This window comes from Danio rerio, chromosome 21, assembly GCF_049306965.1.
Source record: "Danio rerio strain Tuebingen ecotype United States chromosome 21, GRCz12tu, whole genome shotgun sequence".
In the NCBI taxonomy this organism is placed as follows: Eukaryota; Metazoa; Chordata; class Actinopteri; order Cypriniformes; family Danionidae; genus Danio; species Danio rerio.
Genome location: NC_133196.1, coordinates 20,335,461 through 20,362,330, shown reverse-complemented (window position 1 = coordinate 20,362,330; position 26,870 = coordinate 20,335,461). Strand labels below are relative to the sequence as shown.

Here is a 26,870-nt window from a genome sequence, read left to right as displayed (position 1 = left end):
ATCTGAGGTGAATTCAACAGCTGAAAACATTCTGAAAGACAAGTTACATGAGTAATTTGAAAACAACAGTGAGTGATTTAACAATAGAGTTTTATGCAACTTACACATAATTAAAATCCAGAAATTATCAATAGAAGATTACCTCCATGTGAAAATAGCCTGTTGAGTAAAGAAAAGAGTGGGTTTTAAATAAAACATCAAAAGACCAATCAAAATAGAAATTTAGACTAGCAGACCTTTTAATTACTATCTATATTAATTAGACATAAGAACCTCAATTTATATACTTTAACTTATAGGGATAGCTCACCCAAAACTGACAATTCTGCCATTTTAGCCTCATCCTTTATTTGTTGCAAACTTATTTAGTTTTTTTCTGCTAAACAATAAAGAAGATATATTAAATAAAGCTGGAAAACTGTAACTATTTAATTCCATAGTGTTTTCCTACTATGAAAGCAAATGCTTACAGTCTTTAAGTGTTCAACAGAATAAAGAAACTTAAAGGTTTGGAATCACTTATTATTTACAGGGCAAATAATTCGTGAGTACATATTATTTTTGAGTGAACTGTTCCTTTAACGGGACGCAATCTACACAGAGATGTTTTGTTTTTAAAAGTTATTTTGTGTGTTTTGTAAAACGTGGGTCGGCTCGTGTGATGAAGTATCAAACTAACTGATCACGATGGATAAGGAAAAAACTGAACTTTAAAAACATATTGTCCATTTGACTAAAGACAAGGCGTAGGTAAATAATCAGGAAATGTTTTATCGAGAGATTTAACATGTGATATTGGAACAGATTGTTGTCGAAATCGTAGGTTTGTTTGAATATTCACGATTTACGTATCTTATTTAGCAAGAAGAAATAAAGCAATACTCACGTCTCCTCGGTCGTTGATGAATGAGACGACGGCTTGTTGAAATTTAAACTGATTCAGCTGTGACCAGTAAATGTTGTACAGTGGTCGTCCACGCAACCTAAGCACAACCTAAAGCATGCGACCCTCATGATGTTTAAATGGCAACCTTATGACATCGTTGTGACAACCTTTAGCAACAACGTAGAATCCTCAACCTTTTTGCAATGTTGGTACAACGTTGTAGGAAGGTCGCTACGTTGAGGCAACGTTGTGTGTTTGTTGGGGGGTAGCTAAATCTCCAACACTATTCTTTAAAACATCGCAATGTCCTTTTCTGCCATATCTGAATATATATTCTGTGCAAGATTATTTACAGTTATCCAGTCCTTAAACACAAATAATGAATAAAACAAGTATTGCGCTGTTTTTAACTACAGTATTACTTTCTAATGATGTTAATTTTTACCCCTTTTTAGCTTTCTGATCAAGTTAAGTCAGATTTATTAATGCAGTATTCTTATTTCATTAAACGTCTCAGGGCATTTTTCATTGAGCATTAATTATTCAAATTCTTATATTCAATAAATAACAATCCTACCTGCCCATTTCAGTGTGTTGGGCTCATGACTGGTGCTTTGTAACATTACGGGGCCTGGTTCTTCGCTGTTAGCAGAAAGCTAGACTAGAGGCTGCTGCTGCTAATGAGCTATGGTACAAGAAAACGTTTGGTACATAAACTGTGGTTTGCAGACATCGTTGTTTTGCACTGCTCCTAACTAGTTTAACGTTAACTTACCGGCCGTTTCATCGTCTTCATGTGTTGTACTCTCGCTGAGGCTGGTTTTAACGAAAAATGTCCTCAGCTTTTTTTAATTATGCCCATTTCTGCGCTTTTTATTATAATTTTTTCATCTCTTGCGCATCTCTTAACAAACGATTTTGCTAATGAGCAAGGTGCCGCTGTTGGGTAGTCGAATAATAAGTACGTCATCATTAACCAGCAGGCGGCATTCAGCTAATGGGGCTGCGAGAAAAGAAATAAAAAGTGTGCAGCTGCTGCAAAAAAAAATTTAATAAAAGGTAGAGGCTATGGTAAAATAATGAATAAATAAATAAATAAAAAAAGTCCGACTGCTGAGAGTGCAGGCAGCTAGGGACCAGCCCACCAGGAATTCTTCCGGTCCTGCCAATTAGCCAATACAGGCCTGGTTCCAATCCTTTATGAGTCTCTTTTTCTGTTGAACACAATATATATTTTGGAGAAGGCTAAAAACTGGATCATTGACAAATACTATGAAAGTGATTAACGGTTTTCAACAGAAGAAAAAAATAGTGAAGTTTGCAAGAATTGAAGTGTGAGAAAATTATGAAAGAATTTCCTCTTTGATTGCAAATTAAACCAGTATTACGTTACATATTACCCAGAGTTAGGGTGCATTTACTACTACTAAAAGAATCTATCTTTCTCAAAAGCAATGTAAGGTTAAGTAGATGGTAGAGACTGGTTCTGTGGTTTAGGTTTACTAGCTCGAGTTATTTACAATTCACTTATTTACAACAGGCAACAACTATTCAGTGGTTGTACTTAAGTTCATGTGCTTTTTCCAACAGCTCTACATGACAAGGTTCAGTGCATTTTTCTTTTTGTTCCCTGATCCTTAAAACTGTCCAGGATTGCCAATGAAACCAGACATGGAGACTGATCCTGGATCAGCTCCACTGGAGGTGGGAGACAAAGGTAGGAAGCTAAACATTGCTCCTTAAATCTGATGGCAGCCAACTTATCTATTCAGTTTGCCTAGCTGATTAGAAACATGTTAATATTAATACTATTAAGGCTGTTTAAGAAGCCAAACAGCATGACACATAACTGAAACGTACTGAGTGTCCAGTCCTAGATGTTTTTGCTTTGTATGTTTCAGGTCTGGCACAGATCTTGGCACATGTGATTGCTGAGGTGAGAGGCTCTATTAATAAAGATATAAATGGAGCTGAACTATTGTATGGTCTTCTCAACGCCCCCTGGTTGCAGTCACTACTAAAGGTAGAGTCCATCCAACATATATTATTTGTAATTAGTACAAATTGAGAGCTCATTGTCTGCTTTTTTTCTCTGCAGGTGTATGAATGTCTACAGAGGCATCTAAGGGGTCCAGCCAGGCCATATGTCTCATATTCATCTGGACTTTCTCTACAGGTTAGCTTTAAAGTTTATTGGCATAATTTTTTAACCAGTTTGTTCCACTCATAACGTTTGCATCTACTCTGTCAAAGCCAATAGCGTATAGAGCTGTTTCCTCTGCTAGCTGTTACTGTCCATTTTCACATCTTGCCAGTCTATACCAGGGATCACCAAACTTGTTCTTGGAGGTCCGGTGTCCGGCAGGTTTTAGCTCCAATGCTAATCAAACACACCTGAACAAGCTAATCAAGGTCTTAGTAGGTATACTTGAAACACCCTGGCAGGTGTGTTGAGGCAAGTTGGAGTTAAACCCTGCAGGGCACCGGACCTCCAGGAACGAGATTGGTGACCCCTGGTCTATACTGCCCTTTCTCAAAAAAATGTCAAAAACCTCCCAGTGTCTTAAATGTCTTAAAGTAAGTGAGGACTTTTTAAATAGTACCATTTAGAGTTGTAATCTTGAAGTGTGTGTAAAGTGAGTATTGTCAAATATGGTTACCTGTACTTGGAATTCACACGAGTGAAAGCACACACAGTGACCGTAAACCCAGAGCAGTGAGCAACTATTACTTCCAGTGCCCAGAGAGCAATTAGATCATGGGCACCTCAACTGGGTATCGAAGGTAAAGAGAGGGTGGGTGGTTCATTCACTCCCCTGCTGGGAATTGAACCTCCAACCCTTAAAAAACAAGTTCAAATTCCTAACCATTAGGCCAACTGCCCCCTAGTTGAATGAGAGGATGATCTTCAGAGTTCATTCATTCATTTTCTACCACTTTTCAGGGGCCGAGTCAAGGGGGTAGCAGTCTTAAAGAGAACTATCCTAATTTTCCCTAATTAAACACATGTAAACCAGATAATCAAGATTTTCAAACTCAGTAGAAACATTCTGTGCATCGAAATTGCATCCAAAAAGTTTAAAAGCAAATGTAATTACTCAGTCTGCTAATTTGGATGCAGCATCCCACTCAAGTGTGTTGTTGCTAAACTCTGTAGGATGCTGGCACTCCCAGAGCAGAATTGGAAACCTACAAAATCTTCATATATTTTTTTTTATTCTGCAAGACAACTAATTCTTGAGGGCCAGAGTTTGCCATCCCTATTTAGAGAACTATTGACCTCCTTGGTCAGCCACACCTACAGGTGAGCATTCATTTAAAGGATTGAAATATATGTGTTTTTTTTTTCAAACAGTTTACAGAGGCATGTTTTTTCCTCTTTTGTTGGCCATTAGTCTATTTATAAGTAAGTTTGGCAATGATTCAGGCCAATCTTTATGGACACTTGAAGTATTTGATTGGTTGTGAATAGAAATATAATGTAAACCATGTGTTTTTTTCAGGCTCTGCTGTCGGCTCATGACACGGTAAGCCTAAGGGACTATGAACCAGATCTGCCACCATTGCCTAACGACTTGCCTGAGGATGAGGAGGCCATGAGGATTGTTTGCTTGGTCAAAAACAATCAGCCTCTGGTGAGCATGACCAGAAGAAGGGAGTGGCAGGCAAACCCAAGGCTTGCTTTTACTGACCTTTGCTTTATTTCAATGTACATTGTTGGAGTCTGCCTTTCAGATCAGCATGACAACAGGGTACAGCAATAAATACTGTTAGTGGTATAAAGTCTTGTTCTTAATACGAATTTTAGCAATAACTTCTTTCCTTCTATTATTTATGGTTTTTATTTCTTATCTCACTGATAGCTGTTCTTATCAGGTGTTCTGGTTGGTAACTAACACTCTGAGCTGTGTGTTGTCATGGATAGACCGGAGCTGGTAAAGAGGTTCAAAACCGCTCGGAGACTTTAAGACAGGCAACCCACTGTGGATTATTCTCAGCCAGAGGGCGGCTGGCCGGAAGCTTACATGCCATGTTTAAAGGTCCACGAGTTGCTGGTTCCACATCCATCAACACTCCCTCCTCCCCAAGGATTGTTTCTCCTGCCAGGCCAAGCCACAGCAATGCTTGTAACACTTGCCACCAAAGCAGTGCATTATGGAGACCTAGCCTCAGTAGCTCCACCCCTTGTGTCTGTAGTTCAGTTGTGATTGGTAAGGTCCAAACTTGTGGATTTGTAGACTTCCATTATTACATTCATCACTTGAATGGTTTTGTTGATTTATTTTCTCTAATCTTCCTGTTTCCATCCCTTTAACCGTTCATGTCTCTTTCGTTCTCTGAAGGCAATTTAATTGAGGATTTAAACAGCGGGGAAGAGAGTGATGTTGGTAACTCATTGCCACATACATTCTCTACTCCAGCCCCATGGGTATCCTCGTCATCCTGCTGCTATCGTCCCCCTCCAGTAACTTGCAGAACTGCTCCCCCTAGTCCAATGCACTGTCATGAGTTAAGAGAGACCATCGCTTGCTCCCAAAGAAGGCTGGAAACCGGAAGTCTGGATGAACTGCGGAGTACATTGCGGCAGGCCGCCAGCTGCATGGAGCGCAGTTCTGAAAACGTCCACCTGCTTAGTGAGAGGATGACCACTGCTACTGAACGCATATCTGAGAGCGTGCAGGAGAATACCCATGCTTTGGCAATGCTATCGCATGTAGTAGAGAAGCTCCAGGAGCTAGTCTCCTCAAGCAACCCAACATCAGTATCAGCTCATTGTTCTGGGGCTCCAAGCGCTATTGTTGACCAGATGGACAAAAGATCGCTAAGTGTCCCCACCAGTCCAGCTAATGCCTCTTCCTCTCGCTTTTCTCATTGCCCCACCTGCTCCTCTTCTTCATCGACTTCCTCATCTGCCATCAGTCTGCTAGAACAGCCGGTGCTAGCTAAAGGGGGATCATTTAATCCCAACGCAAAGTCATCGCCATCTTCTCAAAGGAGACGTGTTGATGTACAGCACTCAATGACCAATGGCTCCTTACCGTCCAGCCCTGCCCAGAGCCACAAAGTGAACAGCAAAGCATTCAGATGTTTCTTTAGCCAGAAGAAGAAAAACAAGAAAAAGGAATGAAGCTGCTTCCACGTTTTGGATGGTTACGAACATCCTTTCAGATTCTTGCTGGCTCAAGCATGCAGGTTTTCAGATGTTTAATATGCATATATGCATTTCATATGACACCACCAGTCCTCACTGTCACCATTTGCACATCAGTGCTCATCCAACCTTTTTGGAAGTCATGTGTTTTTCTTTTTCATGGGTCATTCTCATTGGTTTTCATATCTTTGTTTTCTCCATGACTCCGTCCCTTCTCATATCATTTCTCTTCTTGATTATTTCATTCTTCATTTGACTTCCTTCTCTTCATATAAGGATGTTGTTCATTTTGTGTTTGGGTCACGTGCATGCCACTTCCATCAGATAAACTCCAGTTTTGTACTTGATACATAACGAATAAGGAATTTATTTTGACTGATATCTTGTTTTTTTTAAATACAGGGAGCGACAATCAGGAGAGATGATGTTACAGGGGAAATCTATATTGCTCGAGTTATACATGGAGGACTGGCGGACCGCAGTGGTGAGGCTTTACTGGTTTTACTCTCCGTTTTTTCTTAAACCCATGCTGGCACATCATAGTCTCTAAGTCAACATTACCTCTCAGAGTCCTGTTTGTTGTCCTTGTGCTTCTTGTTGAAGGTCTCTTGCATGCTGGAGACAGGCTGGTGGAGGTGAACGGTCAACCTGTGTTTGGACTAGAACCAGAGCAGATCATACAGATTCTGGTTAGTATACTTAGTAGTATACTTTTGCAGCATATCCAGAAGTCATAATAGGAATGCCTGAGGAAATTTAGTGAGTGAGTAATCAGTTAAATGTTACTGAAACATCTCATGTGACATACGAGCTAGTACAAGGGTGTCCAAACTCGGTCCAGGAGGGCCAGTGTCCTGCAGATTTTAGCTCCAACTTGCTTCAACACACCTGCAAGGATGTTTCTAGAAAGGCTAGTAAGAGCTTGATTAGCTGGTCCAGTTGGGTCTGATTGGGGTTGGAACTAAACTTTGCAGGACTCCGGCCCTTCAGGACTGAGTTTGGACATGCCTGACCTAGTAAAAACATGTGATGATGTGCTGGTTGAGTACTGGTGTCCCATATTAGGAGAATATTGTCATCCCTACCTCTTCACGATCTCTTTCAATAATAAAACAAAAACAGTCTACAAGAAATTGATCAAGAAAGTAATAAATCATCAGTATTCATGAAGTTTTGTGTCTACTTCCTACAGGCCCACTCACATGGAACTATAATGTTTAAGGTGGTTCCCATCACTGACAGGCCAGTCAACAACCAAACCATGGTGAGCTATCAAACCTCAGCACTGATAAGTTTTTAGCATACATAGCTAGGAATACCTAGATGAGCTATTTCTTCTGTATTTGATCAGTAAAATGACATGGTATCAATCATGCATGCAGTTCTCTGAATTAAATAGGCAAGCCGACTCACCAGGAATTTCCAAAAAAGTAGGAGTAAACTAGGTCATGCTTATAAAAGTGATTTAGGATGCAGCTGTTTGAGTATTCAGCTGGAATTGAGCAGCAAAACAGCTTTTTGATATTTTATTCAAGCACATTCAACACAGCAACCAGTGCAACAGCGACACCTAGGGGTCAGGAGTGTAACTGATACTTTTACTTACTTTATAGGGTAAACCATCTACTATCCTGATAAAGATTTATGTCATCATATAGTACCATGTATAAATAAAAAATATAGAACACTTTTCAAACACTGACAATACAGGTCCAACATAAAAATGAAAAAAAAATCGCTAAATAAACTGCAAAATGAACTTTATATAAACATCTTTATATAAATGTACAATATTGCAACTCACAATACTATTGTTTATGTTTTTGTGTGCATCTTTTGTCATCTTTTATCTTGTCTAATATTGCGCTTGCATAAATTATGAAAAGGTATGTAGTTTGTGACACCACAAAATATACGATTGAACATAATATGAAATGATAGACCATTTATTTTCTCTATGCTATATATATATATATATATATATATATATATATATATATATATATATATATATATAAATATATAGAGAGAGAAGGAGAGAGAGAGAGAGAGAGAGAGAGGTAAGTAGATATATGGTTAACATACTTAAAAGTCATCTGTGATGTCTTTGTTTTTTCTCTACAAGCTGTATGTGCGTGCGATGGTGGACTACAGTCCTCAAGCGGACCCTTCCATTCCATGCGCAGATGCCGGCATGGCGTTCAGAAAGTGCGATATCCTAGAGATTGTGGATCAGTCAGACAGTCTTTGGTGGCAAGCTGTAAAACTACCCAGCACCTCTGCGTGCGCCGGTCTCATTCCCTCCACCAGCTTGCTGAAAAGGTCAGTTCTCAGTAGTCAGGGGTTAAAGGTCACTGACAGAGTAGTTGCGTATTCGCATAGGCTATGATGTGATGAGATTTGGCAGCTTGAATATGATTTTGCGATTATGCTGATAATCACTGCTGTCCCCAGTCTTAAAGGCCAAATGTGATCTGTGTGTGTGTGTTTGTAGGAAGCAGAAAGAGTTCTGGTGGTCTCAGCCTTATCATCCTCACACTTGTGTCAAAAGCCGTAAGTAAATAGTGTACTTGATTTTTTTTTATTTGTGCATTGTTCAGCATGTATTTTTTTATTCAGCTGTTGCTGTTTATCTTTTGTTTGCATGCAACCTGCAGTGAGCACAGTAGATGAAGGTGAGCATTTCATTTGGGGAACAGTGTCATGCGCAGTTTGTCAGTCAAGCAGGCTCTGTAATCAGTAATAAGCCTTCAGCTTCTGCTTTCAGATGGAGCTGCATTTAATACAAAGAGTCATAGTTCACTGACATGCTATGCAGGATTGGATTCATGATCATAGATGATTTAATCTGGAGTTTATGAAATTGAAGATAATCATTCTGCGATCTGCTTGTTAAGTCGTGATGGATCAAATACTGTTCCCAGATCCAAACCGCTACTCATTTAAACTGAGAAAATATTCGTTCATGACCTTTTTTTTAGTCCTATCACACATTAAAGTGAATTTCATTTAAAATCATGATGTACACAAGAGTCTCTGGACTTGCTGCATCACAGACACCATTATTTTTACAATTTATAAAAAAATTATCACTTTCTGGCCATCGGATATTAAGCATGGTTATCTATATTGCGATCATGATTTTTTTAAAGTATTACAGCGCTTTGTAAACATTTATTATTACCATTTGATGAGTCTCCCCATTCAGTTTGATAGAGCGCTTGGACCAGGAAAGCGCTTCGCGTGACGTCACACTTAACAAGCGGATAGTGACAGCTGTTTGAATAGATTCTCAGTGAACTACCACTCTGTTGCTGCTAAATCTGAAAGCACATGAAAATACCACATTTTAATAAGATGTCTTTACTTCAAACTCACTAGATAACTACAGTCGAGTGACTGAAATAAATCCTTCTGTGATTTGATTCTATAGTCATGTGGTGAGGTTGAATCAAAGAAAACAGTTAAAATTTGTGTTTATCCAACAAACGCTTTAGCTGTTTGAAGTTTCTGTGCGCAGGAGCGCCCTCTGGCCTTTGGAGGACATTTACTATTGATTTGTGTTTCTCAGACAAAATGTGAATGACCAACGCAGCTTTTGATTAATTGCGATTGTGATTTTATTTCAATTGATCATGCAGGACTAGAACTAAACCATTCAGTATTAGGGAAATAGATCGCCCCAAAAAAGAAAATTCTGTCATCCATTACTCACCTTTTACTTGTTTCAAACCTTTATTATTCCCAATTAGTTTAATTACCACAATAAGCTATGCCTTTGCAATTCTGGTTATTTGTTTTAATAAATGATTAGCTAATGATGTGCCAAGATACCATAATATTCTGGTTAAGGCACAAAACTCTGTCTTCTTACTACAGAAGATGACATGATTGCCATAGATGAAAAATGTGTAGAGGCAGGTATGTATTTCTTTTCTCATTTAAATGAGTATTGAAACCTCATCTATATAACGCTTGTTATAATATGATAATAAATGTGTCTTTGTTCAATGTTTACAGATGAGGAGGCTTTTGAATCTGGTAGGTAAGTCCTGAACATATCAGGAGCAAAAAAAATGTACTAAATTCAGCTTTAACAGAATCTTTAACTTCTGTGACGATGTCTAGTAACTAGATTTCAGAAGTTATTTTATTGTGATTCATAATATTTAGTTTAATACTTTAAACTTATTGTCTCCGATAACTGTATTTCTGTTTTTGTTTTTGTTTTTGCTGCATGATGATTCATTAGAAGAGCTAAAGGATGGTGAGTGTACACATATAACTCAAATCTGTGTTTCTAATTAGTTGACTTTAATGCAGTGTTTGATCTAGCAGTTTGGGAGAATGAGTGAAGGTTAACCGTCTAAAGTTAAACCCAGCTATTTTGTAATTACAAAAAGTAAACCTGTAAGAGGGCGGCATCATGGTCGCTTAGTGGTTAGCACTGTCACCTCACAGCAAGAAGGTCACTGGTTCGAGTCCCGGTTGGGCCACTTGGGATTTCTATGTGGAGTTTAAATGTTCTCCCCATGTTGGCGTGGGTTTCTTTCAGGCGCTCTGGTTTCCCCCACAGTCCAAAGACATGTGCTATAGGTGAATTGGATGACCTAAATTGGCCGTAGTGTGTGTTTGTGTGTGTGTGTGTGTAAATGAGTGTTTATGGATGTTTTCCAGTACTGAGTTGTGGCAGGAAGGGCATCCGCTGTGTAAAACATATGCCAGAATAGTTAGTGGTACATTCCGCTGTGGCAAACCCTTAAACTGTAAATAAGGGACTAAGCAGAAGGAAAATGAATGAATGAATGAAAACTGTAAGAGTTAAACTGTAATTATTTCTAGTGCCTGGAATAGTTTGGCTTTGGTTGTTGAGAAGATGCTATTTACCCTCTTTGGAAATCAGTACATGCACTTCCAAAGGAGGACTTGAGGTCAAACTGACACCATTGTTATTGTACACATCATTGTGTTCACAAGTTCTGCTGTATATAAACCTATAGACAGGCTCTATGAAAGAAGGAGGAGTTTAGAGAAACTGAATCCTCAAACCATCTGTTTCAGATCCTGTGAGAAAAGAGCTGAACCTGCAGTGTGTATAAGCAAAAATTTATTTTGACCTTGGATAGATGTAAATGTTTTTGAGGATATATCCAGAACACAATTGGGACACTTTAAAATAGCCCATCTGTGGTCTTTAAATATTATTTTCAATTGCTTGTGCTCATTTTATACTATTTTCTTCTCGCAGTTGTTGATGATTATTCTCTAATTGTGTCTTTTGTTTCGTTTCAGAGGCGAGTGAATTCAGCACCAACATTGAGGGGATTTATTTGAGTGAGTGACTCTCAGATCATTTCAAGATTTACTGATTCATGTTCACAGCATCAAGACTTAAAAAGAACAACTGGTCTGGTTCATCTCATAATAAAATGTTCAAATTTGTCAAACTCGCCAGCCAGATGACAGGTAAAAAAAAATGTGGTGAAATAACAGCTTCTTTACAGATACTCTTACACTGGAAAAAAATAATAACTCTTAAGATTTACTTTAAAATCCTCGTAACAATTTTCTCTTACAAGTTTCAAGTAAATTTTACATTCTTATATCAGATACAATTACCTTAATAATATCATGTAAAATTGACTTAATATTTGATCTAACACTCCTTAATTAATGATGTAAAAGTTAATTGATTATCTTTAATTATGAGTCTATATTTATTTAAATAATCAAATAATGTCAAGTTCATGTTTTAGCAAAAGGAACACTGCTTTTTTATTTAAATAAATAATATTAGTTACAAATTAGTACATCTGGCATAACTTTTTTAATTAAAACACACATTTCCACTGACTTGGAATTTGTTATTTTTACTTTAGTTAAAGCAAATTGAACCCAAGAGCAAATTTACTATAAAAGTCCCTACTGATCTCAGAGTTAGCATTAGCATTAGCATAGCTATGGCTCTTTGAGTGAAGCATCAAACAATAATGTTGAAAAAATGCCAAGATCCAAAGCAGGAGTGCTACTCTTCTTCTAACCGCAAAACTAAAAACACTGCCTCAAAACTCTTTCTTAATCTTCGAACTAATAATTATTAAACTCTAACAGGTCTTTCTCTTAAATCTGCACAACTAAGATTGCTTTTATTTACAAAATGTTCTACTGTTAATTCAGTCCCATGCAAAGCATTTTGGGAACTACACATCCATCACGACACATCAATTATTAAAATTTACTTTATATTTTTTAAGTTTGCAACTATTTGAAAATATTTAAATATTACAAGTAAATTGATATTAATATTTAACTCCTTCCACTTGTTTCATTTATTACATGAAGTAAATGTGTAAATATTCATTATTAACTTAGAAAATTCTAGTTATTGACACTTTATATTACTAGTTAAAAATTATATTAGATTTTAAATTTATTAAATTTTACCACAGCAAAAAGTCAGCAAAAAGTTCTTTCTGTGTACAAATAAAGGTACAAATGGACATGATACCCTTTTAAAAGGGAAAGTTTTGTACTGTTTTTAATTAGTTCAGCCAAAATGAATTCATTTACTCACCCTTTGCAAACCTTTAAAAGTTTCTTTCTTCTGGTAAACACAAAAGAAGATATTTTGAAGAAAGTTGGATGCATGTAACCATTGACTTCCATAGTATTTGTTTTTTGTACTATGGAAGTCAATGGGAACAGTTTTGTAGCTTTCTTCTAAATATCTTCTTTTGTGTTCAACAGAAGAAAGAAACTCATAAAGGTTTAGAACTACTCGAGCAGGGGTGGACAAACCTTTTTCCTGGAGAGCAACCCATATCAAACACACCTGCCTGTAATTATCACATGTGTTCAGCTCCTAATTAATTGGTTCAGGTGTGTTTGATTTGGGTATCAACTGAAATTTGCTGGAAGGTGGCTCTCCAGGAACAGGGTTGGCCATCCCTGCACTAGAGGGTGAGTAAATACATTCATTTTTGGGTGAACTATCATTTTACGTACTGATATGTACCTTTAATGTTGCTTTAACGCACAATATGGGCACTTTGGGTACGAATATGTACTTTTAAGTACAAAAGTGTTTCTTTTGAAAGGGTACTGCTCTGGTGACAGCATTTGTACATTTATTTCTGAGAGTATATTACATGCATTCATTATACTAGATTAATTACAAAATACAATGCATTCCACTTACTGCTGTATCTCTTCCTGATTCATTAGCCTGTTTGCATGTTTGACTGTGTGTTCAATGTTTCCTTGTCATATTAGCTGGATTTCGTAGAAGTTTGCGTCTCTGTCGCCGGCGAAGGGGTCAGGCTTTCGGAACGTCTCAATTCTGCTCCCTTCGCTGCCCCGCTAGCTGCTACAGTTCACTATCAAACCCTTATGAGGACGTGGTGCGATACCAACACCATCCAGAACACACACACCGCCTCATAGCACTGATAGGTGAGTGTGTCTGAAGAGCTCTTCATAGTTCTATTAGTGGGTATCTAAAGGGTTAGTTCACTTAAAAAATAATGTCATCATTCTAAGTATAACAATTCTGTCATATCCTTCACTTGTCACAAACCTGTTTTAAAAACATTAACCATTGACTCCATAGTATTTGTTTGGAAGTCAATGGCTAGTTTTGGGGGAACTGTTCCTGAGGACATCTAACCGTAAAATTCTCCATTTAAACAGTAATATTGTAGTATATATATATATATATATATATATATATATATATATATATATATATATATATATATATATATATATATATATATATATATATATATATTTAGTCAAGCCTGAAATTATTTATACCCCTGGAAAATTCTCACTTAAAGTTTTTGTTCAAATGTAAATAAAAACAGCGATGCGTCTTGTACATCGTCTTAATCGTTTGATGCCACAAGCTTGGCATATCTGTCTTTTGGGAATTTTTACCCATTCCTCTTTGCAGTACCTCTCAAGCTCTATCAGGTTGGATGGGAAGCGACGGTTACAGCCATTTTCAAATCTCTCCAGAGATGTTCAATAGGATTTAGATCTGGGCCCTGACTGGGCCACTTAAAGACATTCACCCAGTTTTTGTGAAGCCACTCCATTAATATTTTGGCGGTGTGCTTTGGGTCATTGTCCTGCTGAAAGATGAACTGTTGCCCCAGTCTGAGGTCAAGAGCACTCTGAAGCAGGGTCTTATTCAGTATGTCTCTGTCTGTTGCTGCTTTCATTTTTCCCTCTATCCTGACTGATCTTCCAGTACCTGCTGCTGAAAAACATCCCCACAGCATGATGCTGTCACCACCATGCTTCACTGTAGGGATGGTATTAGACTGGTGATGAGCGGCACCTGGTTTTCTCCAAACAAAACGCCTGGCATTTACTCTAAAGGGTTCAAGTTTAGTCTCATCAGACCAGAAAATTTAGTTCATATGGTCTGAGAGTCCTTCAGATGTCTTTTGCCAAATTCCAGGCAGGGAGTGGCTACTGTCTGGCCACTCTACCATACAGGCCAGATTGATGGATAGCTGCACAGATGGTTGTCGTTCTGTAAGGTTTTCTTTTCTTCACAGAAGAACACTGGAGCTCAGACAGAGTGACTATCAGGTTATTTATCACCTCCCTGACCAAGACCCTTCTCCTTGATCACTCAGCTTAGATAGCAAGCCAGCTCTAGGAAGAGTCCTAGTGGCTCCAAGCATTTTCCACTTTTGGATAATGGAGGCCACTGGCTCATTGGAACTTTCAGAGCAGCAGAAATGTTTCTGTAAGCTTCCCCAGCCTTGTGCCTCAAGACAATCCTGTCTCTGATGTCTACAGACAATTCCTTTGTCTTCATGCTTGGTTTGTGCTTTGACATGCACTGTCAACCCTGGTACCTTATATAGACAGGTGAATGCCTTTTCAAATCATGTAAAATAAATTTAAATAAATACATTTACAACAGTTAAAAAATATTAAAATACATTAAAAGTTAAAATAAAAAAAAGTTAAAATATATTGTCATTATAAGGTATTGTGTGAAGAATTTTGAGGAAATAAATTAATTTAATCCATTTTGGAATAAAAAAGTGAAGCGCTATGAATACTTTCCGGATGCACTGTATCGTTTGGTAAAAGCCTGTGTCATTTACGGTCAAACAAACTTGAATAAATATAACTTCAAGTCAGATTTGCCAGGTATATGATGAAATTCGGGCTCGTCGGCTCGACTGTACATATTTTTATATTCAAATAATCTTTTCACATCTTTTAAACACATTTTATGCAATACTAATGAGCAGTGATGTAAAGTTCATTCATCCCTTGCACATTTTTCTGTATATTCTGAGCCTGTGTTTTTCTGTCAGGTCCATCTGGTGTCGGTGTAAATGAGTTACGCAGGAAGCTGATTGAGATCAATCCAAAGGTCTACCAAGGACCCGTTCCTCGTAAGTTTCTCATTGCGAATCTAACAATGCATTTTATTTCTGTTAAACGTGTATGCATTTGTTGATTATGAAGTCTTTAATTTCCGCTCAGATACCACACGGCCACCCAAATGCCATGAGGAAGCTGGCAGAGAATATCATTTCGTCAGCCGAGAGCAGTTCGACAGCATGGTGTGCAATCACAGGTGCTGGAATACACATACCGTTGAAGTCAGAATTATCAGCCCTCCTGTATTATTAGCCCCCCAAATCTTTCTGTTTAATGGATTTTTTCAACACATTATTAGACAAAATAGTTTGTTCTTTAAACAATCAGAAAAAAATGCTTGCGATGGCTAATAATATTTACCCTAAAATGGTTTAATAAAAAATCTTACTGCTTTCAATTTAGCCGAAATAAAGCAAATCAGATTTTCTCCAGAAGAAAAAATTATTTAGGAATTACTGTGAAAACTTCCTTGCTCTGTTTAACATCATTTTGGGAAATATTTTTCACAGGAAGGTGTCAAATACAAACATTCAAATTCAATAAATATTTTAAGTTGTGCATACAAAGATATATAACAGCTTTGGGGTGATTATTTGACAGATTTGCTCTGTTTTCCTCAGGTTTATTGAGTTCGGGGAGTTGAGAGGTCATCTCTATGGCATTAGTGTGGATGCAGTTAAAGATGTCTTGACAAGTGGGAAGATCTGTGTGATTGACATTGAGCCATATGTAAGTTTCCCCTTGGTATTAATTCATTTGTCGTTTTAATAGTGTTTGTTTTTGCAGGTGTGTTGCTAACTTTTAGGCTTAGAAAAGTGAACTCTTTCTTTAATATTTGCCGCATGTTGAAGAGAAAATGTGTGTGTTTTTTAGTATTACTGATATACTGTTATGATTTGCATGAATATTTGTAGCTTTTATTGTAAATATTCTGTTTTCATTTTAGTTGTTTTGTGCTATTAATAATTTTATTACTCTTTAGGTTTAATTTATTTGAAATTTGAGTACAGCATACTTTTAACGCAATTTTGTAACTTTTTAATTTAGTAGCTAATTCATTAGCGGCACATTTTAGTATCATTTTCTCATCCTTCAAATTTTGTTCACTTTGCTGATAATACATGTACAGTATTACATCTAGTTTCATTTCCCCATTAGATTGGCCTGCTATAAGAGCTTAAAGGGGATCTATTATGAAAAAATAACTTTTATAAGCACAGTTGCGTGGCTACAGTCAGTGAACATAACCAGCTTTTAATGGTAAAATATATTAATTAATTATTTTTATAATGGCACTTTATAAAAACAGTCTGCAGAAACACTTTGATTGACATTCTCCCTTTGTACGTGTCATCAGAGGGGGAAAGCCCCGCCCATTAGTGACAATCTCTCCCTCATTAGCATATGATGTTAGTCTTAATTTTGAACTGCCACTGTATTGATACACAGGCATTTTTTAGCTTCGCCCTCTTTTGAAAAGAGCACAATCTCATTTGATTTGATCTCTCCCCCCAAAGTTGTGAATATTTTTTTCATCTTCTCACAGAAGCTCTCATCAACATTAAATATTTTATGTTTTTTACTAATTTTAGCAGTTTACTGTTCTTGTTTGTACTTTTTCTGTAACAGTGATGAAAGTTATGAAGTCTTTTCGGCAAATTAATTAATGCAAAAACCTTTTATTTGAAGTGCATGTGCAGGATGCATCATTCACAATGTAATATGGAAGGATATGGAGGCAGCAAGTCTTTAAATGAAAAGTCTGAAATTTGACTTTGTCAACCAGCACAATTGCCACTGAACTTACTCTTTTACTGTTTTCAGGCACTGGAGTCAGTGAGGACCCCCGAGCTGAGGGCCTACGTCATCTTTATAAAGCCTCCTACTGTTGAGCAGATGAAGCGCACTCGGATGAACTCCAATATCATCACAAATTACTATACAAGCCGACCTTTTAGGGTAACTGTTCATCTTTACCTTTGCCTACTGATTAGCTGATGTTTATTAGATATGTACTAGTAACTTTTTTTTAAATACCAGTACTTGTGACATACTATTTTAATTTGATCTGATTTTGATTTCTTGCTTATTACATATAAATACTTATTTAATAGACACTAATAGTTGTTCATGATTTCCACTTAACGGTATGGTTCTGTACAGTTCAGGTCAGCATGGTTTACTACTGAGCACAATCATTGTAGTACAGTGTCATGTTTTTACCTGTGTATGTTCTTTAGATTAAATATTAAGACTGTCTTACCATACCACACCATACCATATTTCGGTGCCCGCAGGGTCTAAAAATGTCCTAAATTTCAAAAACTAAATTTTAGACCTTAAAAAGTCTAGAATTTGTGCATTGTAGGTCTTAAATCGTTTTAAACAGGTCTTTTAATGCCCTATTGTAATGTGAATAGGACGCTGACAACAGAATTGCAGATCCAAATGCAGGTTTATTAGGAAGAAGTCAGGCAAGCAACATTCAACACAGGGGCAATCAGGTAGATACAGAGAATCCAGAGTCATAGTGAAAATAACAGGCGAGTGATCAGAAGGCAGGCAGCAGGCAGGAATAAACAATAAAACAAGGCAAGGGTCTAACACGGCAGGGCAAGGCAAGGAAAACACGTCGTAATGTTCACAATACAGCTAAACAAGACTCAGCAGTGAAGTGTGTGTATGTGTGTGCTGTATAAATAGTTCTTGTAATCAGTCTGTAATGATCCTCCGGCTATGTGTGGAATCCGGAACTGGTGTATGTGAGCAGTGCATGACTGGATCTGTAGTCCATATAATTGCAGATTTGTAGTCCTATGGACTCTGCTTGTTTCCCAGCAATCTACAAGGATTAGATCGCTGGTAATTGTGACACCTATGTGCAAAGATACCCAATCAGGCCAACACTCATCAATCCATCCAAAAAGATATTAAATCAAGTTACATTTATTACCTACATTTTTAAGTGTATGCATACAACAAGAGTTTGCTTGTTTTGACACATTATTGTACATATGTGGCTTAAAAAGTAACTAAATTAGATTTTTATGGTTTTGTCCTGTTTAAGTCTAAAAATTTCATTCATAGTGGTCTCGAAAAGGTCTTAAATTTGACTTTGGGAAACCTGCAGAAACCCTCGTTTCTATTGTTTTATAAGTTCTCTCTCTTGAGACAGGATGAAGATTTTCTGGAGATTGAGGACGCGGGACGCAAGATGGAGCAGCATTACTGTCAGTTCTTCGATCATGTGATTGTAAACGACGGGCTCCAGGCGGCGTGTGTGCAGCTGCTGACCGCAGTGAGAAGAGCTCAGGATGAGCCGCAGTGGGTACCGACCTCATGGATCAGACCAACTGACCAGTCCTAGCATAAACAGACACGACCAGAAAAGCTCAGGGATACTACATGACGACAGATGGACATCAATATGCAAAACAAACTGTTTTTTTTTTTTTTTTATGTTTTATAGACGCGACATTGTGTGTTTTGTCTGTAGTAATGTTAGTCTTAATAGAAAGGTTCTGTTTGTCCATATTTTTTTCAGGTGTCAATCTTTTGTTTGGACATTGTGTTTGGCCTTGTGATAAATCAAATAATAAAACCTATCCTTTATTAAGCTGTCCAAAAGAGATTTGGTATTTTTTAACACTCTTAATCCGGTTTTAACTGTGGTTGATTTTGAGGATTTATAGGTTAATGAGAACAACAGAACTAATGTCGCTTGACTTTAGGGGCCTTAATAGGGAACTGTATCATATCAAAACTTGTCACTTTAAGCTTTAAATGTTTTTAAAAGCATAGTCAATCTGAAATATAGCATAATTTACTTGGATCATAAAAAGATACTTTAAAAAAGTTGACAACCAAACAGCATTTTTCACTCACCGGCCACTTTATTAGGTACACCTTCCTAGTACTGGGTAGGACCTCCTTTTGCCTTCAGAACTGCCTTAATCCTTTATGGTGTAGATTCAACAAGGTACTGTAAATATTTCTCAGAGATTCCGGACCATATTGACATGATGGCATCACGCAGTTGCTGCAGGTTTGTTGGCTTCTCATCCATGATGCAAATCTCTTATTCCACCACATCCCAAGGTGCTCTATTAGACTGAGATCTGGTGACTGTGGAGGCCATTTGAGTGCAGTGAACTCATTGTCATGTTCAAGAAAACAGTCTGAGATGATTCACGCTTTATGACATTGTCAGTAGATGGGTACACTGTGATCATAAAGGGATGGACATGGTCAGCAACAATACTCAGGTGGGGTGTGGTGTTGACACGATGCTCAGTTGGTACTAATGGGCCCAAAGAGTAGCAAGAATATACCGCCCACATCATTACACCATCACCACCAGCCTAAACTGTTGATACAAGGCGGGATGGATCCATACTTTCATGTTGTTGACACCAAATTCTGACCCTACCATCCAAATGCTGCAGCAGAAATCAAGACTCATCAGTACAGGCAACGTTTATCAGATCATATTGACCATGTCTACTTGACAAAATGCATTGAGTTGCTGTCATGTAATTGGCTGATTAAAAATGTCCAATAAAAAGCAGTTAGACGAGTGTACCTAATAAAGTGGCCGGTGAGTGTATGTTGCAAGTATAGTAACATATATTTCATTTATGGGTGTATTATTGGTTTAAATACAAAACCAAGATATTTTGATTGATATTTTTAAATGAACTATCCTTTTAAGTCTAACCATAAACCATTTAATTTTTTGTTATAAATTATATTCTTGTGTGAAATTTTGATAACGCGTTATCAGTAATTTATAACCTTAATAAGTACAAATGAGTATTACCATGACTTTCCATTGCATTAATGGGACAGTAAGTATCGATTAAGCATTAAAATGGTTTTGAAGGCAAAGACAGACTGAAATTTATGATTATTTTCTGTGGAACATGAAAATATTAAATGTTTGAAACCAAAACAATTTATTTTCCACTGAAGAAAAGAGTTACATAGAGCAAGTAATGAGTAACATAAGTTTACTTTTTGGGTGTTTTTATTGGTTTAAATAGTACAAAAACAAGATATTTTACTGATATTTTGTAATCATACAATTGCTGCCAACTATTAACTTGATGGCCACTTTTTACTTCGGTTAATGTCAACTCTCTGGTTACCAATTTCCTTTAAAATATCTGATTTTGTGTTTAGCTGAAAACATATTCACGATGAGAATAATTTCTTTAAGTCTTACTATAAAAATGATAGCAATAAATCAATTTACTTGTTTTTTTTAGTTATCAGCACCACTTGTATTAAAATTACTCGTAAGTTCTTTATTTTACAAATCACCTTTGTTTCTTTTAAAGTTATTTTTACAAATATACAAGACATATTAAAGATATTGCAAATAAGAATACAACTTTTTATTAAAACAATTAACGTATGCCTCCTCAAAATTTAAAACGGGCTAACAATATTTGCTTTTAGAAGAAAACGTATCTTTAGGTTAAGCAGACATTTTGATTGAGATGTTCTGTAAATAAATGTTTTACTGATAATATTCTTGTGTGAAATGTTAACGGCATTTATGACATAAATACACAAACGAGAATTTTGTGAATTATTCAATTTTCTTTAAAATGTATGGGACAATTGCGTTTTCAAACTCATCAATTTAACATCAAAATGGTTTAAAAGGCACAGACAGACTGAAATAGATCATTTCCCGTGGAACTTATAAAGGTACTTTTAAAAATGTTGGGAACTAACCTTTTAATGTATCGCTAAAAAGAGTTATGGGCAAGTAAAAACTAACACGTTTCATTTTCGGGTTAAGAGTACAAAAACAATATGTTTTAATTCATGCCTATTTTGAAACCAACAGTTCACTTTAACCATTTACATGATATATATATATATATATATATATATATATATATATATATATATATATATATATATATATATATATATATATATATATATATATATATATATATATATATATAATATTTTTTTATTAATTTTGTATAATTGTTTATTTTTCTTCTGTGGAATTCGGCTAATAGTTGCCAATTTCCTTTAAATGATCATAAATTTTGTGTTTAGCTGAAAATATATTCACGATGAGTAAATTTTCTTTTTTTTCTGAATGAACAATATCATTAGGTCTTGCTATATAAGTACTAGCAATAAATACACGTTTAGTTGTTGTTTTTAGTTAAAAACACCACTTTTATTAAAATTACCTATATAAGTTCTTTATTTTACAAATCACTTTTGTTAATTTTAAAGTTATTTAATATATTTGACATAAAATTATAAACATGTTTTACAAATAAGAATAAGACTTTTTATCATTATTTTTTAACAGCATTTGCCTTTAGATCATTGCAGGAAAAAGCCATTAGATATAAAATATTCCGTGTTTTCAGACTAATAAAAAAGCAAAAAAAAAAAAAAAAAAAAACGAAAACATCTAATAACCTTTATTTAACGAGGTAATTCAATTGAGAACCAGTTCTCATTTACAATGAGGACTTGGCCAAGAGGCAATCTGTTCAGGTTTAGCTTATTGAGTTTTTCTGCAAGTAAATGTTTTAATGACAATATTCTTCTGTGAAATGACAAAGACGCCTTAGGCTTGTTTATGACATTGATTCATAACACAAACGAGCATTTCAGCTCTATTAAATTTTCCAGAACTGTATGATAATGTATTACAGCGTTTTTGTATAGATGTAACATAAGAAATATAATTTTTTAATTAAACTACAGCAGCCCAGAGATGGTTAATTGATTATTTATTTATGTTTACATGGACATAAATGTAAAATATGTATATGGCTTATAAAAAAAAACTAAATCGACCACACAAATAGAGTGCATGCAATAAAACAAGAATAGAACTTATAGTGTAGGCCTATTTAAAGGCCTGAAGCAATTATAAATTTTAGCATATTTTTAATGTAAAAACTTTAACTAAATATTAAAACATTTAACTGTATTGTGTGTGTATTTTATATTTATATAGCTTTTCTGTTTAATTTGTCCAGAATTATTATTTTATAGCTTTAATTAATGTGTTTTCTTTGGGATGTATAATTTCTCCCACTGCGTTTCAAACAATAACACAAACCTCTGCTGTTGCGTCATAATTAGAATGGAACATTTAGAATGTCTTGCATTCTTAAACAGCTTCTCTGTACAGATTTGTCATTTGGCTCGATATTTCTGTCTGCATTACACGAACTCAACAGCGTTAGTGTTTTATCCAAATTTTGTGATCATGGGACAGAAGAGAAAGAGAGATTGTTTTTCTGACAGCGATTGCGTTATTGCGCACAATTTCCATCAAGGTGCGCAAACAAACTCCTGCCCCAACGAGGCGTTCGACCATCTCGAGCCCGTTGAGGAGAGGCGACCATCAAAAAAGATGAGGAGCGGGTCGTCTTCTACTTACTTCTCTGCTCAAAGTGTCACCTCTGAGGAGAGAAATTCAGAATATTATGATACTTTCATGGATTTCTCTGTGGAGAGTCATGAAGTTCTGAAAACTGACACCAGCAGCGGCCTGAGTCTTGACGAGGCCAGCTCTAGTTTCAGCTCCAACAGCAGCTCCAGCGGGGCGTCCAGCTCCAGAAGCAGCTGCAGCAGGTCTTCCAACTCCAATAACAGCTCCAACAGGACTTCCAGCTCCAACAGCACCTCCAGCAGGACGTCCAGCTCCAGCAGTCTTGAAGGTCAGGAGGTTTAACATCCTTTATCCTTTTGACCTTTAAATGATCTCAATAATGTTCATGCTGTGTTCCAACAACATGTGTTAATATAATATGTGTTAATTACTTACTTTAGGTGTATTAGAATCCTTTTACTTAAATTGAGTTGTGAAGAAATGTGAAATATTCAAAATAATAGACAAATATTCTGTCAAATTATGAATTAAAATGTCAGCTTTAATCCTCTTGTTGTGTGTTCTCTTCTATAATGTTTATTCATTTTATTTTTTGCAGAAGATATTTTGGGCCGCTACAGAATTGTAAAAAAGCTCGGCCAGGGAGGATACGGGACAGTTCTTGAAGCAGTTCGTCTGACGGATGGTCTTGAGGTATATTTTACTCACTACATCTAGCAAAATATTTCTCTCAGTGTCTGTTCAAGTCTGGTTATTGTGTCACATGACATTGAAAAAGTTGAATGACTGTGATGATTTGAGCTCAGAGCAAGAATTACTAATGTTTTTTTTTGTTGTTGATCAGGTGGCAATGAAGGTGGTTGTGAAGAGCAGTGACATGGATTACCTCAGCATTGTAAGCAGCTCTCTTGGTTTTTACTTCAAAATTTGTTAATTAGAGCCAAAAAGGATTTTAAACATCACTGACAACAAATGTCTTTCCTCTACAGCCTGGTCATCCTACACCCCTTCCGTTAGAGGTTGCTCTAACCATTCTTGCCAACAATGGTCCGACCGTTCCTCAGATAATCCGGATGCTGGAGTGGCAGGAGAGGTCTGACTCCTACATAATGATCTTGGAGCGTCCCTCACCCTGCGAAGACCTGTTTGATTTCCTGGAGCGGCACAGAGGAACCCTCAGTGAGAACATGACACGGCACATCATGTGGCAGGTAGTGCAGGCTGCCCACATGTGCTGTCAGCGAGGGGTCCTCCATCGGGACATTAAATTAGAAAACCTCCTGATAAACAAGGAAACTCTGGAAGTGAAGCTCATCGACTTTGGCTGCGGTGACCTTCTGAAGACCTCAGCATATACAACATTCTGTGGTATGTATTGTCCTTCAAGTCTGCAGTTTGAGATTTTAATTCTTCAACTCCATATTTTGAACAGCATCAGCTTTCTTACTGTCACTAATGAAGAAAATCTTCTTTTTTTTTTAGGGACAGAAGATTACTGTCCACCTGAATTTAGATCCAGTGGCAGGTACCATGGAAAGGCGGCAACCGTTTGGTCACTGGGGGTTCTCCTGTATGAGCTGCTGTGTGGAGAACCTCCAAAACACAGTGACCTGGACTTGACAGACGAAAGAACTTGGATCAAATCTGGATTGTCAACAGGTGAGCTGGCCATTTATTACAGCAGAGAAAGCCAACTGTAAATCTAAATGACACAGAGGAATAATTCAGTGATGTTCATCAGTTTTGGGCTTCATGTTTCAGCATCATCAAATCTTATTGTTAAGATTTTGATTATTAAAGCAAGTAGATGTAGTTTAGGTAATAATAATCAGACTCCTCCATCTTTTTCCACAGAGTGCTGCCAACTGGTCCAGTCCTGCCTGCAGAGGAGCCCCAGGAAGAGGATCGCTTTGGGGAAACTCAGCAGCCATCGCTGGTTCAAGGTATTCAATTCTACATTTTCTTCCTTGAACATTTTTATACAGGAGGTGTGTACTAGTGTAACATGGAGACCAACATATGTGTGTGTTGCTTGTTTCAGGTCACCAGATAAAGAACAACAAGAAGTTCCAGAGCCCTCCATCAAGACGATTATATCATCTGATCTTCTACATCTTCTTGTCATGAGACTCAAATAAATTATTGCTTTATAAACACCGTTGTGCCTGAACTTCCTGTGATGGATTGAGGAGAAAATGTGCCTGCAAGAAGCAAACCAGAGCTGATTCTCAACACTTACCCAGTGCCAGTGCTGTGTGCCAACACTGTCCTCATCTGTCAACACTTACAGATCCTGACAAAGCTGTAGCTGTCTTAACTTTAGCTTTAATCTCTCCATCCCGAACATGCTTTATAGAGGGACCCTCAAGAGCACAGGTGTCAAATCCAGTTTGTGTAGGGCCGCAGCTCTGCTCAGTTTAGTTCCAACCCTGCTTCAACACACTTACCTGTGGGTTTCTCACAAGCCCGAGGGACTCAATGAGTTTGATCAGGTGAGTTTAATCAGGGTTAAAGCTAAACTGTGCAGAGCTGCGGCCCTCAAGGAACTGGATTTGACACCTGTGCTCAAGAGCATCCCGAGCAGCTGCATCAACTGAACTACCTCCAAACACATGCACTTATTCAGAGGAACTGTGTTTACTGATAAATGTAATGTTTCTGCTTCTGTTTCTGCTTCTGAATTGTTTAATGCACTTTAATGTCTGTCTTGCACTGTTTGCACCAGGTTGCACTTTACATCGTCAGGTAGTTTACTCTTTAACCCTTGGTTCTGAGGTGTTTTGTGTTGTTTGTGTGTCTCCTACTGTTTTGTGTAGTTGTGTGTGATTTTTATGTGGTAACTGGATAAACATGGTCTCATTTCACTGTGTACTGTTGAGATGACAATAAAGCTCTTTGCACTTGAACTTGCTCATCTCACTGTCTCAGCCGTCATGGTTTTAAAACAGTGCCTGCTGCAAGGTTATTTTAGTAAACAAAGACAGAAAGTAGTGGTCAAACAACTTTTACATGAACTGAAAAGAAATCAGAATAAATGAAAAACACAAATTAAATGAAACAACAGTTACTGAAAAACAAACTGAAATGCAATCATTCACTCACTCATTCATTTTCCTTCAACTTAGTGCCTTATTTATCAGGGGTTGCCACAGTGGAGTTAACTGCCAACTATTCCAGCATGTTTTATGTTTTACAAAGCAGCCGCAACTCATTATTGGGAAACACTCATACATTCTTGGATTCACACACACACACACACACTACAACCAATTTTGTTTATCCACAGTTCACCTATAGCACATGACTTTGGATTCTGGGGGAAACTGTAGCTCCCAGAGGAAACATAAGGAGAACATGCAAACTCCACACAGTTCCACAATAATGATGATTTTACAGACAAACACATCAATCAAATGTGTGTTTATGTACATTAAACATCTGTTCTATCTTTTCTTTAAGCTCTCTGCCAAAAACATGCAAACTAGGCATGTTTAACTGCAGATAAACATATAAAGTTATCTGAAGAAGTTTCTCTGAATTCTTTCATAAATTCAAGTTCAAAAAATAAAGAATTTGTGGTTTTGGGATAAGTGTTTGTTAAAACAATAATTTTATTTTTATTAGCCAGAGCCATATCACCCTGCAGCCCAAGACCGGTTACTCACTGACACTAAAGCTAAGCAGGGCTGAGCCTGGTCAGTACCTGGATGGGAGACCACATGGGAAAACTAAGTTGCTGTTGGAAGTGTTTTTAGTGAGGCCAGCAGGGGGCGCTCAACCTATGGTCTGTTTGAGGTTAATGTCCCAGTAAATTGAAGGGGGCACTTTACTTTCCTTGAGCGCTGTCTTTTGGATGGGACACCAAGGTCCTGGTCCTAATTAGGTTATAGGTTAGAGCCGTATGCCGACATATTCCAAACTGTATTACATTAAAGCTGCCATGGTTAAATTTTCTAATTTTATTTCATAATAAAAAATAAAAAAACACATTTCTTTAAATTGTATTATCTAATAAAATGATAACTTTTTGC

The 26,870-nt window shown here is 36.9% G+C and overlaps 2 protein-coding genes and 1 long non-coding RNA gene across 15 annotated transcripts in view; 2 read left to right on the top strand and 1 right to left on the bottom strand.

The window, feature by feature from the left end:
* The window catches only part of LOC103909450 (uncharacterized), a 54,331-nt gene extending 52,522 nt beyond the window's left edge, over positions 1-1,809 (bottom strand). For 5 of the 9 annotated variants that reach the window (XR_012396717.1, XR_012396716.1, XR_012396712.1 and 2 more), the window contains exons 1-2: positions 1,662-1,809; positions 1,464-1,571 (exon numbers count right to left, since the gene is read on the bottom strand). This is a non-coding gene — a long non-coding RNA (uncharacterized lncRNA). The remainder of the gene's footprint in view (positions 1-1,463; positions 1,572-1,661) is intronic. The other 4 variants (XR_012396719.1, XR_012396713.1, XR_012396720.1 and 1 more) reach the window with 1 other exon arrangement.
* On the top strand, positions 1,466-19,072 carry LOC556594 (MAGUK p55 subfamily member 4-like). Of its 4 annotated transcripts, XM_073935202.1 has the most exons (21): positions 1,466-1,576; positions 2,477-2,603; positions 2,788-2,909; positions 2,985-3,062; positions 4,390-4,521; positions 6,441-6,522; positions 6,642-6,727; positions 7,231-7,302; positions 8,164-8,360; positions 8,533-8,591; positions 8,696-8,713; positions 9,918-9,959; positions 10,059-10,079; positions 10,291-10,305; positions 11,331-11,372; positions 13,311-13,490; positions 15,383-15,463; positions 15,555-15,648; positions 16,073-16,181; positions 17,277-17,411; positions 18,628-19,072. In XM_073935202.1, exons 2-21 carry the CDS (start codon positions 2,546-2,548, stop codon positions 18,817-18,819), a joined length of 1,815 nt encoding a protein of 604 aa, XP_073791303.1. In that variant the 5' UTR covers positions 1,466-1,576; positions 2,477-2,545; the 3' UTR covers positions 18,820-19,072. The 4 variants fall into 4 exon arrangements, with proteins under 4 accessions (XP_073791303.1, XP_073791306.1, XP_073791305.1 ...); XM_073935204.1 differs by lacking the exons at positions 1,466-1,576; positions 2,477-2,603; positions 2,788-2,909; positions 2,985-3,062 and adding an exon at positions 4,044-4,190; XM_073935203.1 differs by lacking the exons at positions 1,466-1,576; positions 2,477-2,603; positions 2,788-2,909; positions 2,985-3,062; positions 4,390-4,521 and adding an exon at positions 5,935-6,079.
* Positions 19,073-21,449: 2,377 nt separating this feature from the next.
* On the top strand, positions 21,450-25,876 carry LOC108180740 (serine/threonine-protein kinase pim-1). 2 transcript variants are annotated; one of them, XR_012396711.1, is made up of 8 exons: positions 21,450-23,167; positions 23,438-23,532; positions 23,684-23,734; positions 23,829-24,207; positions 24,322-24,498; positions 24,694-24,782; positions 24,881-25,215; positions 25,383-25,743. XR_012396711.1 is itself a non-coding variant. In XM_068216178.2 (7 exons), the coding sequence occupies exons 1-7, from the start codon at positions 22,522-22,524 to the stop codon at positions 24,890-24,892; spliced, it is 1,449 nt and encodes a 482-aa protein (XP_068072279.2). In that variant the 5' UTR covers positions 21,450-22,521; the 3' UTR covers positions 24,893-25,876. The 2 variants fall into 2 exon arrangements, 1 of the variants encoding a protein (XP_068072279.2); XM_068216178.2 differs by having other exon boundaries at positions 24,881-25,876.
* The last annotated feature ends 994 nt before the right edge of the window (positions 25,877-26,870 follow it).

Coding starts and splice junctions, on each gene's coding strand:
- LOC556594 (XM_073935202.1), top strand. CDS start 2,546: ATGAAACCAGACATGGAGACTGATCCTGGATCAGCTCCACTGGAGGTG. Junction 13,491..15,382: donor CCGCCTCATAGCACTGATAG/GTGAGTGTGTCT, acceptor TTTTTCTGTCAG/GTCCATCTGGTGTCGGTGTA. Junction 17,412..18,627: donor ATACAAGCCGACCTTTTAGG/GTAACTGTTCAT, acceptor CTCTTGAGACAG/GATGAAGATTTTCTGGAGAT.
- LOC108180740 (XM_068216178.2), top strand. CDS start 22,522: ATGTATAATTTCTCCCACTGCGTTTCAAACAATAACACAAACCTCTGC. Junction 23,168..23,437: donor CAGCTCCAGCAGTCTTGAAG/GTCAGGAGGTTT, acceptor TATTTTTTGCAG/AAGATATTTTGGGCCGCTAC. Junction 24,208..24,321: donor AGCATATACAACATTCTGTG/GTATGTATTGTC, acceptor TTTTTTTTTTAG/GGACAGAAGATTACTGTCCA.